Source organism: Medicago truncatula, chromosome 6 (assembly GCF_003473485.1).
Source record: "Medicago truncatula cultivar Jemalong A17 chromosome 6, MtrunA17r5.0-ANR, whole genome shotgun sequence".
NCBI classification, from domain to species: Eukaryota; Viridiplantae; Streptophyta; class Magnoliopsida; order Fabales; family Fabaceae; genus Medicago; species Medicago truncatula.
In genome coordinates this window covers 35,260,808-35,279,306 of record NC_053047.1, presented here as the reverse complement: position 1 = coordinate 35,279,306, position 18,499 = coordinate 35,260,808, and the positions used below count along the sequence as shown (strand labels likewise).

The 18,499-nt window shown below is 33.0% G+C and overlaps 1 protein-coding gene across 1 annotated transcript; it reads right to left on the bottom strand.

Annotated features, from left to right (window-relative positions):
- Positions 1 to 559: 559 nt before the first annotated feature.
- On the bottom strand, positions 560 to 5,339 carry LOC11408983 (transmembrane 9 superfamily member 3). Its single transcript, XM_003620016.4, has 7 exons — positions 5,006 to 5,339; positions 4,649 to 4,689; positions 3,111 to 3,693; positions 2,851 to 2,988; positions 2,575 to 2,731; positions 1,990 to 2,474; positions 560 to 1,016 (listed from the first exon to the last, which is right to left on the bottom strand). Exons 1-7 carry the CDS (start codon positions 5,146 to 5,148, stop codon positions 797 to 799), a joined length of 1,767 nt encoding a protein of 588 aa, XP_003620064.1. The 5' UTR covers positions 5,149 to 5,339; the 3' UTR covers positions 560 to 796.
- Between the last annotated feature and the right edge of the window lie 13,160 nt (positions 5,340 to 18,499).

Here is an 18,499-nt window from a genome sequence, read left to right as displayed (position 1 = left end):
TATTTTTCTATTCTGTTTAAGATCTTTATGCCCAAGGTTCTTGGTCATTTATCACTCAATTGGAATATAGAAGACATGAAACATACTAGAGATGAGAACGTTAAGACAATGAACTATGCTAACCACTTCTGGTTGGGTGGTAAGAGAGAACATACATATAAACGGTTAGAGAAAATGAAATGTGGGGTCTTCTATAAATGGGAACTTCTTAGGCCAATCAACTTGAAGAATCTTTCTGTCTTGTGAAAAAAATAGAGGAACACAATAGTATCTTAGATATAGGAATATTCTCAGTCTTGATGATTCTGCAGTGAAGTTCCATGATACTTAAATTTTTGAATTTCAGAGGCATTTTACATCTTAAAATAGATATCCAACCAACACCATTTCGTGTGTTTTAGAATTGACAGTGAGTTTGACAAAATCATTGTAGGTCCGTGATTTTGTTAAGATACAAAATGTAGCTTTTGTCAAAATCATGGCGACTTTATGCGATTCTGCTAATCTCACGGCCATCATTTCTAAGGAAACAGAATTGTTTTGACATAGCTTGAAAAAGTTACCAGAATTGTGTTCAAATGATTCCAAAAAATAAAGTATTTCAAGAGTTTAGTTAAAAATATGGTAGTACAGACGTTATCTCCAAAAAAGTTTCTTTTGTGATCTAACAAGTTGCTCTGGAAGCTACAAACCCACCCAACCCAGCTTCTCTTATATAGTACACAGAACTGCAAAATTACTATAACTTTTCTACAGAATGCCTATGAAATGAAGACAATAAGAGATGACAAAATGCCTACTCGCACTTGATGGATCGGTATATGTGGCGGACAAAGAACAATGCTGCACGGAATCCAACAGTTCCAAGCATCAAGAAGAAACCAAAGCATATGCAGGCCATGTATCCAAAGAAAAATGAGGTTTGCATGAAACCAGACATATCGGAGCGGGCATAGTAGTAATACAGACAATAGGCATAGATAAATAATCCAGTTGAACCACCGCATAGGAATGATCTGTCAGGAAATAAGAGCACAAAGGTTAAATGTGCAGGTTATAGAATTTCAATTAAACTCGAAGCATTGTGGAACTCAAAAATCATAAGCCTCATGTGATTCATTATGAAAATGCAGATCATAAAAAATCAATAGAATATGATAATGAATAGAGAATTGCATAAAACAAGAAAGCTTGCAATCCCAAGAATCCAAATTTTTCCTTGGTTGCACCAAAATCCAGATATAGAAAACATAAATGGAACCATGAAAGCAAGAATGTTTCCCTTGTTCATGAGTTAGAGTCGTACACTCTAAAGATTATCAATGAATAATAATCAGCCAACACAGTAAAGATTACTAATGAAGTCCTTAAGTTTGAAATAACTTGTCAAAACATTAGGCCATGTTTACTTTGTAAAAAACATTTTCTATTTTCATTTTCTAAGATTTCTTAATTTTACTAGTTAGCAAGAAGATAATAGACTCTCGAGTCCTGAAGGAACAATTGTATGCATTTAATGAAAATGTCAAAAGAATTGTTTTCACTATTTCCATAAATGCATCACCCCTAAGCAAGACTTTCCTATTCTCTCCATCAAATAATTCACTTCAAAAGTATCATATCTTCTAATTAGCAAATTAAAATAAACACATTATAACAAAATAATAAACTGGAAAATGTTTTCACAAAGTAATCACTAAACAGGACATTATTATCGAAATTGTAATTATAATGTTCATGCATTTTAATCTATCATCAGAACTCATTTTCAGTGGAAAGTTTTATATGAGAGAGGTCAAAAAACAAGTATCTCCATAATTCATATTTACTACTTAATCCAACATTTGGTTATATCATCAAAGAGATGGCTAATTGAGAAATCAGTTCACTGCTAAATGGTACTAGTAATACCTAACTAAGGGGACTATAAACAATAAACCATAGAAATTGGTGCAAGAAAGAAATTAGAGAATAATAGTGATTTCATACCTCCACCACCATTCATGATCTTCAGCAGCAAGCTGGAAGTATGTCAATGCCACAGTAATGAAAGCAGTAACAATCAAGAGAATGATGAAGACAATAAACAGAATGCTGTAGATTGTGTAAATTCTGTGGCCCCAGACACTGGCAAATATATAATAAAGTTCGATGTAAATAGCACTGAAAGGCAAAAATCCTGCCATTGCCATCTGAGGAATTGCTCCCCGATACCATGGCAAAGGAGGAATCTCCCTTGGATATTTAGTTGTGCGGACTGGAGCTTGGAATTCAGCCTTGCTGTTCTTCCCAGCAATCCCTCCCAATACAAGTAGAGGAGACGTAACAAGTGTCCATATGAGAACTATAACGACAATTGTGCCGAATGGGAGAGCGGCAGTAGCATTGTAGACAATTGCAACAGTGTTCAGAAAGCAAAATGTAAGAAATAGAGGCCCACAGAAAAGGCATCCGGTCAATAGTAGATTCCGAACCTGTCATGATAAACGGACAAAGATAAAATCACTAATGACTAAAAACACATGCAAATCTAACTGATACTGGACCAAAATGCATAGATTTATAAGTCAGTACCCAGTTTGTTCCTTCCAGTTGACAATAGAATGAGGTAGCAGTATAGCCAGCAATTCCTGAAGTGAGTGCATATATAACAACAAGTGCAGTGAATAGAGCCCCTCGGTTGTACGGATAAAATACACCAACAAGTGCCAATATGAATATGAACACCGTACTGCACAAAATGCATAAATACAATTAATTGAGATTAATTAACAAAAGTGTATCACAATTTCATTTTCCTGAAATGAGTTTTCTTTAATTGAACATATTGAATGGCCAGAAGCAACTCACAGGGTAAACAGTTGGGTACCAGATCCAAGAGCGGCTGCAAATACAGATTTGAACTTGGGAAACCTAAAAACATCACCGTGGATGTATTTCCAGCCAGTCTCTTCCTGATCCTCTGCAGTCTCTTCATCATGTGCATACCTGTTTAGAAGTCAAACAAGGACAACATCTATAGCTCAGCAAAAGAATAAATAACAGAGGTTACTCTGTTTTATTACATTCAATGAACTCCAAAAAAAACACAAATAGAAAAGGCTTCTTACTTGACAAAATCATTCTTAAGGACACGCATCAAAATAGTTGCAAGAAAACCAGTCAAGAGGAGGACTGTGACGCACGAATTGATAATCGAAAACCAGTGGATTTCCAAATGATGGGGTAGCGAGGACGGCTGAGAGTACTTGTCCATCCGCTTCTCGAAGGGAGTGTTAGTCTCCTTCCATTTCACAGTATAGAAAAACTCTACATCAACTTCATTGTCCTCTGTAACATCCACAAGGGCATTTGGATCCGTTCGCACATTGATCTCAATAACACGATCCTTGTTGTAAAATATATCAAAATGGATGTGCTTGTAAAGGTAGTATCTATAATCACTAGGGTCTTTCCCTTCCTTATCAACCTTCCCTATGAAACCCCAAATAGGCAAATCATCATAATACATCTGAAAGTAGTAGTCTTTACGAACAGCGGACCGAAAATTCGCCACTTCTTCTTTTGTAAGTGTCTTCTTGCAAACCGACAGAGAGTCCTTGTCCTTTTGGAACTCGAGCTGATAAGGAGCACTAACCAACCTATCCCCATTCAATACTTCACCCAGTGCTTCTTTCTTCTCTTTCAAATGATCTACAAATGAAACATCAAACAATTCAAAACCCCAAAAAGAAAATATCTCAAAATGCAAACAAGTTCAAAATTTGCCTCTTCCAAAGTTAAATATTGAGTCATCTTAACTACTGATAAGAAAATCAGTTGTGGTAATTTGGCAAGTAAACTGGCTGCAGTCATGCAATGTTGCATAACTAGACCATCCAATCTTGATTGGATGGTCCATGTTTTTTTTATTTAGCTATTGGCATAGTAGCCACTCATTCTCAAATAAACGCATGCGAAGCGGGGGAGAAATGCGGTGACTCAGGTTGGAACCTGGGATTCACATAAATATCCTCACAGCCAAACCACTAGGATGCAACAGTGAGGACTAAGATGGCCCATGTTTTAACATCATGATTTGAATCATTTTTGTGAAGTTCAGATGTTCAATTCTTAAATCATGTAACGGTGTAAATGCAGGATTTTGCTAACCAAATGGCATCCGGATCCGATATTTGAAAACATTTTCATCTAATATTACCCTCATCCTTTGATTTTCTCATCATTAATATCAAGGTTCTAAGAAACTGTCATTAACCACAATTAATCTTGAACATTGCATCAAGGTTTTTCAATGTTTTAGTGGAAAAATCAAACCTTGATGTCTCCACAACTACAATTGCATCGGCATCAACTATTATCGCAGCAGCATCAACCATATTTAACCGCAATTTTCCACAACAAAAATATCAACATACCCATGACTTAAAATTAAAACCTTAAATAACCACGATTTAAAAATTTAAAAATTCATGTCTCAACAACTATAATTGTGACGCCATCAACCATATTTAACCGCAATTTCCCGCAGTAAAATGATACTAACCAACATAACCATAACTTCAAACCCCGAATAACCACGATTTAAAAATTGAAACTTTAATTAACACAACACTACTAATAAGAGAATTGGAGGGAAAAAACCAACCTGGTATACAAAATGGCAGATCAAAATACCGATACGTCTCACTGAAAATCAAACAAACAAAAAGTCAATACATCAATACATTAACATCAAATCAAATGCATTACTAACTCTATAACACCGACGCGACACATTTGATTACATTCAATTAATCATTTTCTAAAATTATCACGGTGTCGTATCTGGTGTCTGTGTCGTATCCGGTGTCTGTGTAACTAATTAGTTGATGAATGAAAAATTCAATTAAAAAATGTGACAGAATACTGAAAATTACGAAATTGATGAATCTAGAAGTAATTGAGAACTTTGATGATGAAACGAAAACAGATCCAGCACGTGAATAACGGATCGAAGAATCACCTTGGATTATGAAAAGGACCAACTTTGTTAGCGAATAGAGGAACAAGATCTCCTTCTTTGTAACGTTTATCTGATGAATCAGATCTGACGGTGGAGAAGAAGAAGAAGAAGGCGAGGATGAATAATGGATTCATCTTCGCCATTGAAGATTGGTAATAACTTCAAAATTGAATTGAAGTTGTTGATGTGAAAGTGAAGAGAGTGGGTTGAATAGAAAAAGAGGGGGTGTATATAGGAAGATGAAGAATGTGAAGTGTGTTGATAATAAAGAGGGAAAAAAGAAGGAAGGTGAAGATTAGTGAGTGAAGTGACGTAAACTCACCGCTTCAATCTTATGTTTGGTGCTTTACCTCATTTTTGTTTTTGTTAAAACAATTAAGGATTATTTATTATCAAGATTTGTCCTTCATTTTATGATTTACTATATGTTTGGATAATATCATATTGTTAAATTGGACTTTTAATTTGGGTTCCAACTCAAGATTTAGTAATGGTGTGTTTATTAGTTTGAGAAATAATATTAGGTGTGTTTGATTTGTTTAAAAATTAATTATATGGTCTAAAAGCTTTGATTGTAAAGTGTTTAATTTGTAAAATTGTTTTAAGGCGGGACAAACTAGAAGTAATGGATAGGATAAAATTGAATTTTTTTTCCCCTCGTTAAATCACAACACAACTTTTTGTCCCCCGTATAAGTTGTCTAAAATATCAAAATAACATTTTATCCACTAAATATCGTACAAGACCAAAGATTATTCAATATTATAGCAAATTGTGTTGTGTTGTTCTGACTTATGTTGAATTGTTATGTCCAGTACTTAATGTTTTGCGGATGAAACACACTTTGAACAATATTTTTTTATAACTAAAGATATATAAGGTAATGTGGTTTTTTTTTAATCATTTTTGTTTTTGTTTGCTTTAGTTTTTATATCATTATCCACATTGCTTTGTAAATATTTGGTTGTTTTGTAAGTTATCTAAAAATAGTTGTTTCACATCTCTTATGAATTAATGGACTAGAAAAGAAAGAAGAAGAAAAACTAAAATCTTATAATATGGTAAATCAAAGTTCTAGAGATCCCCCAAACCTGATATGTCTCGAAAATTATCTTTATTGAAGAAAAAATATTAGGGGTAAGGGGAGAATGGAAAAACTATTAGAGAAATATCTAGAAGGATATAGAGATCAATGATTTGGAGAAAGACATGGATTTTTTATAAAAACGTTATGACATTGCTTGATTCATGTAATTCATCTTATTTAGCCATTTTTGAAACAACGTCCAAATGGCCATAAACACACGAATACATAGAAGGTTGCAATTGTAGCTTCACAAAAATTGCCTCTAGAGTGCATTAGGACGTGAGAAACATGATGCAAACGTCAATCCAAACAATGTATTAGTAAGATAAGGTTTGGTTGTTGTTGAAAAAAATCAAAAAACAAAAATAGTAATTACTTAATGTATTTCATTAAGAATCAAAATATCTAACACATAAATCAACAATTGGTCTCAAGTGTTTAATGAGATCTACCAAAAGACGAATTGTTCGAGAAAACATAAGTTCAATTGTTAGTCAGTTTATACTTACATCACGATTGAACTATGAATTAGTAGGGTCCATTCCCTTAAGAATCGGATGGTTAACTTCAAAATAAAATCTACTACATGTTGAAATATCAATAAATGATTGAATATTTGAATATGATATTGGATGGCTTGACTTGTTAATAACCACGGGGGATTTTTCTTCAAGGTGGATCCCAGATATACTCTAATATCATCTTAAGAAACATGACATCCATAGAAATAGGATATAAAAGCTTAAGAATCAATTGTATTAATGATAGTTGAAAATGACACAGATGAACGAAATAGTACAAATGACCCCCCGTGAAGTGCGAGGGATTATTCTAGATCATTTTTCGATTAAAACCTTATGGTTAGGAAGTAAGAGGAATCTCGCTGAAGAGCTTATGTTCTAGGCTGCAATTTGCAAATTGTTCATCCTTTTTTACACTGTTTAATAATACAAATTAATCGATTTTTCATTTATCATTGTTTTGCTTTACAATGGGTTGTCTATGCTCTATCGCTCGCGATAGAGTCCATTATGATTGTACCTCGGTCTAACTCATAACATTAATTATTTGAGTGTAACCACTTTTGTATTTTTTAGTATGTGAAAAAACACGATTATTTTTTTGATCTAAAAGATACTCACTTTTTTAAGATAGAGTAATCCACACACATGGACATATAAACTTTGCAAGTTTTTTTGTAGGTTAAACCTTGCAAGTTTCTTTGAAAGAAAAAAAAACTTGCAAGCTATATTATTGTTGTACTTTGACTAGCTTGCATATTAAGTTTTGTTGGTGTATTAAGAAAATATCATCAATAGAATTACGATTAAGTGCTTAAAATTGTTCAAATTTCTACTGGATGGATGGTACCACATTTGATGGCCTAGTCTAGTTTGAACCTAACTTTATCTCATCTGCAAGTATTTAATTATATTATATGTTACAGCCAGACATTAAGGGACCAATTTGGCACTCTTATAGATCACGAAACATTGAGAAAATTTATAGTGTACATCTAAAATTCATTCAGAGGAGATGGGGATGTGGAAAATGTGCAAACAATGAATTTATTTGTCAATTAAGCATATCATTTCTGTATGAATATTTCATACATAAATATTCACCACTTTGTCACCTATAATTTAACTCTTTCATCATATGATTCTTCAAAGCTTTGGCCAGTAAATGTTAGGATGAACAATGTTGTTGATTTAATCGACTATAAAATGATGGTTGATTCGTAGTTGTCGAGAACTTCTATCTATCTATATGTTTAAACTTTAATTTGACGTTTATTATGAGACAGACGAATCAAAATTGTCATTATATACACAAAGAACGTAAACATAGAACACTCGATATTTAATCATAAAGTTCGATCAATTGTATTTACGTCTCCGACTTCGTAGCGATTGTAATATCTTTTTTATTATCCACCAAAATGCTAGTGTCAATGTATAAGTGTAAGCATGTAATTGGTTAGGTAAATGGCATTTTGCCAAGTCAACTCCTTAGGGGCATTCATAAACGTGCTTTCGACCCATATCTGATTTTGGATCCACGTCGTGACTATGACATGTGTTGTAGTAAATAAATATAAAACAACTAAATTAAATAAAGGATTAATATCTCTTTGTCCTTTAACTTCTTTTTCTTTTTAAGTATTAGCTTGTTACTTAGGAATTAATTCCTTAAAATAAATAAATGAGTATCCCCATGAATTTAACTCAGTTGATAATTAACCTCGAACACCTTATTTATTCACATTAAAAATGTGTGAGTTCTATCTACTAGACTACTTGACAAAAAATAATAATAAATAAATGAAAATTTTAAATTTTTAACTTTGATTTGTATATACTACAACGTCCCTCTCAATTGAAATATGTTTAAGAGGACGTCCTTTAGCATATTTTATTTGGTCTCTTAATTTTAAAACGAGGCAAATTAGTCTATTTACTTGTATAATTTACTATAATTTAGTCTTTTAAAATGTAGATATGACACTTGACAATATTTTCATAAGTTAAAGATAAATTTAGTTGGACTTAGAGCATCTTCAATGGAGGTCCTTACTTAACAAGGACGACTCCCTGTTAAGAACCCCACATTAGAGGAAGAAAAAATGAGTCATTGTTGAACAACGGATCACTATATAAGGATTCTCTCTCTTCTGGTAATTAACGGATCTCACGTTTAAAAGAAGTAATAAAATATGTACTATTTGATCTCACTTGCAAAAGAAGTAATAAATTAGTTTTGTTTAATGTTGTAAAGTTAGTGGGACTTATTTAAGTACTTTTCATTTGAGTCCTTATTAGTGTATTGACATTTGAGTCATTGAATCCTTAATAGGTACTTTTATTAAAAAATTATAAATAAGTGATATGTACATGTGAGATCTATTTAAGGAGTCTCTATTAGTAGACTACCACTATGAATGCTCTTAGGCCCTCTGGTATTTCAAAATAAAAATATCTTGTTACCGTACATAAGTTAAAAAATAAATAAAATAATCGCTTTTAAAGTTATAAAGCAAACTCAACTTGAACAAGGCTTGTGTGTTTATAATCGCAAATTTAAATGGTCAAATATACTCACAAATGGAAAATGATAGATACAAAAAATTTAATCTACCGTGTCATTATAGAAAATATGGAAATGTTAATTAATGTTTTTGCGACATTAATTAAGGACTTTAAATAATAACTTTTTTTTTTAAAGTTTGTGTAATAAAGTGCATTAGAAAATTGAAAACTTTGACATTTGTATAAAATAATTACTTAATTTAGAATGTTTAAAGAGTACCTCGGAGACACTTGTTAATAAGACCCTAAAAAATATTAGGTAACATGCATTTTTGTGTGTGTCTAAATGAATTAAAATTGTATGTATGACCATGCAAGAATTGTCTACTTAACTTTTAAACAAGTTAATAGGCAAAAGGGAGAATATCTTCTCCATTCTCTCTTACTTCTTCATCGATAAACATCCATAAACCACTTTCCCTTTTCATTCAAATTTTTGTCTTCAATATTTAGACAAAAGTTGGTGTTGGTGCGATAGTCGGCTTTAGCCATCTGCATCACCCTTTGTAACAGTCCAATTTTTCGTTAGAATTATTTTTAATTATTTCATATGTGTTATATGTGCTTGCATGTGATTATCTGTTGTTGGGTGCATTTTATTGAGTTTTCGTATTAGAATGGTATTTTAGTCATTTTGGATTTAGGGGTATTTTGATCATTTGGTGAGAACGGGTAAATTATAAGTTGGTGAGAATTATTTTTAGCAATTGGTGAGAGCCATTAGTTTTACTGAGTTACTAGAGTAATAATTAGTATTTTACCGTTAATTGACCGTTAGTAGTGTTTTACCGCTAAGTGATCATTAATAGCATTTTACCGTTGAGAGTAGTAGTAATATTTTGGAATTGTGTTAGAATGGGTTAAGTCCACTAGAAACTAAGTTAAGCCTATTAAGGGGGAATATACCATATGAGTTTGTCTTAGAAAATATCATTCATTTCATTTCACAAGATATTTCTAGGGAGAGGTAGAGAGAGAAAGTGGTGAAGAGAAGAAAAATGGTTAGAAGAGGAGAACTTGAAGAATCAAGAATTGGGGTGAGCTTAGGAGCTAAATTGAAGCCTAAGTTTGGATTAATCTTTATCTAAGGTAAGGGGGTTAGTCTTCATCATAATCATGTTCATTTATTGCAATTTCTCATTTGTGTATGAATATGGGTTGAATTGAATAAATGGATAAATGTAGCTAAATTCGTGCTCTAATTGTGATGTTATGTTTGTATGCATGAATTGATGACAATTGTATGATTGTTGGTGATGTTGAGATAAATTCCAAGAATCTCTTTTTAAATTGTTTTAATGATAACAAAACATTTAAATTATATTAAAAGAATTCTGAGATTATTTGTTATTTAACATGTGTTCTTGAGTGTTATTAAAGATAGGTTTAAAGCAAACAAATACCTTTTTCAAGAACATTCTCAGAACAAAGCTCATCACACAATCTTGGTATGCCACGCCAAAGTCAGCTCAAGCAAAGACAAAATAAGAGATCTTGGCTTTTAAGAAGAAGTTATGTGTTAAGGATCTTTGTGGAAATATGGAACAAAAGGATCAAAGGTTCTACACTACAAAAGGAACATATTTATTATTGTATATCTTCAAAGGAATGAATAAAAATAAATAAATATATATCCTATAAGAAATTAGAAAAGGAACCCATAAGAATTAGACAACACATCAAGAATGAAGTTCCAAAGCAAATGAGAAATGGACAACACATCAAAGCAAAGGAATAGATAAAATCCAAGTCTCTTGTACTTGCTTTCTTTCTCTCCAAGGCGTGAGAATTTGACAGCTTAACAAAAGCAATCTTGGTTACCAACAAGCAAACAAGATTTCTGCATGCCACTATTCATGACGTCACATCTTTAAGCAAGCTGTCCAAAGCAGATTCTTGAGAACGTTCTCAGAATTTCGAGAACAAGCTGCCAGGCATTTTTTTTCACAAGTATTTCTCACATTGATGAGTTGGCAAGCTTTATTATTTCTTCCTCTTATGCCCCCAGGAGCGTGTTTTATTTACTACAACAAAGGACTCATTTCATCTATAAATACAAGGGCTTGCAAAGAGGAAAGGCATTTGAGTTTTTAGGCAAATATAATCATACTTGATTTCCAAAGCATCAAAAATATTTCAAAGACTCTTTCATCACAAGAAAACAGCAAAAATCCAGCAGCAACTCTTTTACTTGAGTTCTTTACAAAGGCAACAAAAACATTGTATAACAAAAGCAAAGATATTGAAAAGAATCACTAAAAGTGTTTGGTGATCATTAGTTGTAAAAATCTAGTTAGTGAAACTAGTGAAAGACTAGGAGGTGAAAAGAAAGATATTGTATAGATCAAGTAAGTGATCTAAAAAGAAAAGGAGGAGTTGAGGTTAAGTTTTTAACTCAACTATCTAGTGGATAATCTCACAGTATTGTGGGGACTGGACTAACCCACATTGGGGGAACCAGGATAACTTCTTGTGTGTATTTATTTTTCTCTCTCTATCTCTTTTACTTTAAAACAATATCACACACCTCACAATATTATTATCTCATCATCTAACACACTAACCAATTTTCAAGTATTTACTTGAGAATTTTTATTTGGTGATTTTTATTAGATCACAATTCAAACCCCCCTTTCTTGTGATATTATTTTACTTCAATTGGTATCAGAGCTCGGCCTCTAAAAAGCCTAAGCACCCAACGGTGTAGGAGGAAAAAGATCCAGAAAAGAAAGTCTCAAAAAACCTAAACACCCAACGGTGTAGAAGGAAAAGGATTTAAAAAAAATGTCCAAAGTCAAGTTCATGTCTGAAGGAGGATCTGCAACCAGGCCACCTCTCTTTGAGGGAGTAGACTACTATTACTGGAAAGACAAAATGGAACTATTCCTACGATCACAAGATAATAATATGTGGCCTGTAATAGAAGAAGGAAATTACACTCCATATGATGAAGATCTAAATGTAAAAAAAAAGGAAGATTGGTCAGAAGAAGATGGTAAGCGTGTTCTATTAAATTTTAAAGCTAAATTATTTCTAACCATGGCCTTAAGCAGGGAAGAATTTGATAGAATACAAGAATGCAACAATGCCAAAGAAATTTGGGATACACTAAAAATACATCATGAAGGAACTAGCCATGTTAAAGAAACAACAATTGACATAGGTGTGCGGAAATTTGAATTATTTGAAATGAAGGAAACCGAAACAATAGATGAAATGTTTGGAAGGTTTACCATCATAACAAATGAGTTACGATCTCTTGAAAAAAGCTTTTCTGTCCACGACAGAGTAAGAAAAATTCTAAGATGTCTTCCAAAATCTTGGAGACATATTGTAACTGCTATAACAGAAGCAAAAGATCTGAACAAACTCAGATTAGAAGATCTTATTGGATCTTTAAAAGCTCACGAAGTTCTTCTACAAGAGGACAAATCCTCAAACAAAAACAAAATGATTGCACTCAGCACAGTTCAAGAACTGCAAAACCAAGAAGCAGAAATGCATCTTGAAAATCAGCAACAAGAATGCGATGAAGAAGACTATCAGGATCAAATCATTCTTCTCACCAGAAAACTTCAAAGAATAATACAGAAAAGCAATCAAAGCAGAAGAAACTTCTCAGTAAGAAAAGAAAATGCGAAAACAGAGACTGACAAAAGTCAAGTCACCTGCTACGGATGCAACAAATTAGGGCATTACAAAAATGAATGCCCTCTAAATAGAAGAAAATCAAACAACCATCAGTCAAATCAAAGATCTTTTCTATCCACGTGGGATGAACTAGATGAACCAACAAGTGAAGATGAACAAGCAAATCTCTGTCTAATGACAAAAACTAATGATCAAGAGGTAAATACTGAACCTTGCTCATCATGTGAAAAAACTGAATATCTGTTTGATAATCTTTTTCATAGCTCTCAAATTCTTGAACAAACATGTGAAAAATTAAGAAATGAGAATAACCAACTTAAAAAGGAAAAAGAAGACTTAAAGAAACTTCTTGAAACTCTTCAATCTAAGGATACTCTTGATAAAATAGAAGAAGAAACAAAAGAAGAGAACAATATCTTAAAGAAAAATGTTCATCAATTGAAAAATGACATTACAAACTTTGTCAAATCTACTGAAACTTTTCAAAATATCATAGGAGCACAAAGAAATGCTTCTGATAAAACTTGCATAGGTTTTAAAGAACAAAAACACAAGCTATACAAAAATCTTTTTATTCCCGAAAAAAACAAAAAAATAGACAAATATAAATGTACATATTGTGAAAAACATGGGCATCTTGAACCTTTTTGTTTTAAGAAAAAGAAAGACCAAAGGTTACATAAAACAAAAATCACGTTCAAATCTAACCATATTAAAATTCATAAAAGAGGAGATCCTATAAAAAACACTAACCATCAAGGACCCAGAAAAATATGGGTACCAAAAAAAATATTAACTCATACTGCAGGAATGTCTCATGACAGTCAAGAAAAAGCCTTGGTACTTGGACAGTGGATGCTCAAGACATATGACTGGAGACAAACAAAGCTTCCTGTCCTTCATTGAAAAAGAAGGAGGCTTAGTGACTTTTGGCAATAACGAACAAGCACGCATCAAAGGTAAAGGTGTTATTGGTAAGATAAACTCTGAAAAAATTGAAAATGTTCAATATGTGGAAGGTTTAAAACATAACTTGATCAGCATAAGTCAATTATGTGACAATGATCTTGAAGTAATTTTCAAAACCCATACATGTGAAGTTAAACAAGTATCCTCAGGAAAAATCTTGTTTACCGGATCAAGAAACAAAAATGTTTATGTTTTATTTTTAGATGAACTCCCTATTGAATCCTGTTTTATTTCTCTCGAAAAAGACAAATGGATTTGGCACAAAAGGGCTGGACATATAAGTATGGAAACTATTTCAAAAATATCAAGACTTGATCTAGTAAGAGGACTTCCTAAGATCAACTTTGAAAAAGATAAAATATGTGAAGCATGTGTCAAGGGAAAACAAGTCAAAAGTAGTTTTTCTCCAAAAGAGTTCATTTCAACAAAAAGACCCCTTGAACTACTACACATAGATTTATTTGGACCTATTTCAATAGAAAGTCTTGGTGGAAAAAAATATGGCTTCGTCATCGTTGATGATTTTTCCAGATTCACTTGGGTTTTATTTTTGAAACACAAAAATGACTCTTATGAAGCTTTCATAAAATTTTGCAAACAAGTCCAAAATGAGAAAGAAATCAAAATTATCTCTGTAAGAAGTGATCATGGGGGAGAGTTTGAAAACTCCTCTTTCGAACAATTCTTCAAAGAAAATGGAATTTCTCATAATTTTTCTTGTCCTAGAACACCTCAACAAAATGGTGTTGTAGAAAGAAAAAATAGGACATTACAAGAAATGGCAAGAACTATCTTAAATGAGTCAAATGTTGAAAAATATTTTTGGGCAGAAGCCATAAATACTTCTTGTCATATCTTAAACAGAGTTTCTATAAGAAAAGTTTTTGATAAAACCCCGTATGAACTCTGAAAAGGAAGAAAGCCAAACATTTCATATTTTCACATCTTTGGATGTTATTGCTATATTCTAAACAACAAAGATAATCTAGGAAAGTTTGATTCAAAATCAGACAAAGGAATATTTTTGGGATATTCTTCCACATCAAAAGCATACAGAATTTACAATTTAAGAACAAGAGTTCTTGAAGAAAGTATGCATGTCAAGTTTGATGAATTTGAAGAAATAGAAACTCAAAGAAAAATCATCGAAGAAGAAGAAGAAGAAACTCAAAATATTTCAACTCCTGGAAGTTCAAATCAAGTATCTTCAAATGAGGAAACTCCACAAAGCCCTCCAAGATCTTGGAGAACAGTTGATTATCATCCACAAGATCAAATCATTGGTCAAACAACAGATGGTGTAAGAACAAGAAGATCTTTTCAAAACAATGATCTGGCAATGATCTCACAAATAGAACCAAAAACCATAAAAGAAGCTATCATTGATAACTCATGGATAGAAGCTATGGAAGAAGAATTATCACAATTTGATAAAAGTGAAGTATGGACACTCGTTCCAGCTCCTCAAGACCAAACAATTATTGGAACAAGATGGGTTTTTAGAAACAAACTAGATGAAGAAGGCAAAATTATTCGAAACAAAGCCAGATTAGTGGCACAAGGATATAATCAACAAGAAGGGATTGATTATGATGAAACTTATGCTCCAGTTGCTAGATTGGAAGCCATAAGAATTTTGCTTGCATATGCATCTCATAAATGTTTTAAACTTTTTCAAATGGATGTCAAAAGTGCTTTCTTAAATGGTTATCTAAACGAGGAGGTGTATGTTCGTCAACCACCTGGTTTTGAAAACTCAGATAAACCCGATTATGTTTTTAAACTCACCAAAGCACTTTATGGACTCAAACAAGCTCCAAGAGCTTGGTATGAAAGATTAAGTACCTTCTTAATTAAAAATGGTTTTTCAAGAGGAAAAATTGACACTACACTTTTTCGAAAATTGGATAAAGATGATTTACTAATTGTTCAAGTGTACGTAGATGATATCATTTTTGGAGCCACAAATGAAAAAATGTGTGAAGAATTCTCAAATCTCATGCAAAGTGAATTTGAAATGAGTATGATGGGAGAACTAAGATTCTTCTTAGGTCTGCAGATCAAGCAAAATGAAGATGGCATTTTTATTTATCAAGAAAAATATATCAAAGATCTTTTAAAGAAATACAAGATGAATGAGGCAAAAATGATGACAACTCCAATGCATCCTTCCTCAAGTTTAGACAGAGACGAATCAGGAACTCCAATATCCGAAAAAGAATATAGAGGAATGATTGGATCACTTTTATATTTAACAGCTAGTAGACCTGATATTGTTTTTGCAGTTGGTTTGTGTGCTAGATTCCAAACCGCTCCTAAGGAATCTCATCTCACCGCAGTCAAAAGAATCTTCAGATATCTTGTTGGCACTACAGACATCGGTTTATGGTACAAAAAGGGATCGCATTTTGATCTATCAGCATACTGCGATGCTGACTATGCCGGTGATAAAATAGAAAGAAAAAGTACATCTGGAGCATGTCAAATTTTAGGAGAATCGCTTGTCAGTTGGTCGTGTAGAAAACAGAACACAATTGCCCTATCCACAACTGAAGCTGAATATGTCTCAGCTGCAAGTTGTTGTTCTCAAGTATTATGGATAAGAAATCAACTCGAGGATTTCTGTCTAAGGTACACAAATATTCAAATACTTTGTGATAATACTAGTGCAATTAATTTATCAAAAAATCCCATTCAACATTCACGATCAAAACACATCGAAATTAAACATCATTTTTTAAGAGATCATGTAAATAAAAAGGATGTAGAATTAACTTTTATTGATACTGAAAATCAACTCGCTGATATTTTCACTAAACCAATGGTCGAAGATCGTTTTATGTTTATCAAAGAAAAATTGCACATTATAAAAAATCCTAGTTAATCTTTAAATTGCAAAAGTTAAGATTGTTTTTTAAAAAAAATATATATATTATAAAAAATAAAAAAAACTTAATTAAAAACAACCGATTTTTATTAATTTTCCACAAATTTTCCAACTTTTTCTTCTCCTCAAAAAACTCAACTTCCCTACATTTACTCTCCCTCCTACGCGCGTGCAACCTCTCTCAATTCCAATGTCTGATAGTTTCAAGCTTTAACCTTTGGATACTCAAGAGTTTTAATCATTCCTATTCTAGTTTCCAGCTTTCTTTTTCTCCTTCCCAATGTCATCTCATCTCAAGTCTTTTCTCCTTACTTCATTCTATCCTTATCTCTTCAGACTTCACCTTCTTCTCACTCCCGTCGCCCTCCATCTTCTCTATTTAAACATTCATCCTTCACCAGAAAAAATCATGCCTTCAAATTCAAAAATGGTTAGACGCAAAACAACCCCAGCATGCCCTGATGATATCCCTGCCTATCCTCAACCTCGATTACATCCACCATCTTCACCCTCATCAAAAGACTCTGATGTTTCAACACCTTCTCCTAGGAAATCAACTGAATCGACTGAACCTTTTTTATTACTCCAAAAAGTACCACAACATCCGCTCCATTCAAACCTGTCAAGAAAATCTATAAACCTAGAAAAGCCAAATCAGTTGATGCTCCCAAAATTCGAAAATCAACAAGGATCTCCAGTAAAATCAAACCTGAAAATCAAAAATCCACATTTGTCAACCTTGATGATGTCGATTTAGATAACCCTAGCCCTCAACCAAAAGAGAAAACTGCTTCTCTATCTGCAAAATTGTCTTCTGCTTCAACAACACAAGCCAAGGGAAAAGAACTTCTGAAGGATTTCCTTGTCAAAAGAAGAAAACAACCAACCTCTGTTCCTGCTTTTTCTCCTCACTTGGACTCAATCTTTGCTGAAAGTTGGGCCTTTCGGCCAGTTGCTGTAGGAAAAATCTTTGACTTTGAAGCTCTACTCAGTGGAGGTTTTGACATTCTCAGTCCAGCAAAGCATCAAGGATGGACCGAATTTCTGCGCATGAAAGATGTGTACTTTCCAAAACTTGTTCGAGCTTTTTACTTCAAAGCTAAAGGATATCCTGATAAAAGCATCATTGTGTCAAATCTCAAAAGAGTTGAAATTCGTCTCGAACCGAATACGCTTGCTGATATCATCGGTATTCCTAAAGGGGGAATGCAAGTGATAGGTTCTAACTGGTACTCAAAAGTGATGGTGTGTAAAACCGACTTGATAAAAAAGATGTTCAATGTTGGTGAAGAAAGAATAACCGAAATTCCTTCCTCCTCTCAACTCAAACTTGAATTCAAAATTCTTCACAGTCTCTGTTTGTTCAATCTTCTTCCTCACACAGGTAACAAAAACAAAGTCTCTGACAATGACCTTCTCATTATGCACTATTTGTCCAGTTCACCTTCTGCAGAAACTCGAATTGATCTCGCGTATCCGATCATTCAACACATGATCATTGCCTCAAATTCCAAATACAAAAACTTCACTGTCCCTTACGGTATGTTGCTAACAAGAGTGTTTGATCATTTCAATGTTAATCTCTCAAATGAGCATTGTGAATCTGCTGTCAAGATTTTCAATCTCAACAATGTGAAACATATGAAGAAAAATCCTGAAACTGAAAACCATGTTTCCCCTGCTGCTTCTATTGATACACCTGGCTCTAAAAGACAAAGAACTGAAGAAGTTCCACCCAATCCTCCACAAGTTTTTCAGACCGAATTCTTTCAACAAGTTCCACCAAGTCCTCCAACTGCAAATCACAACAT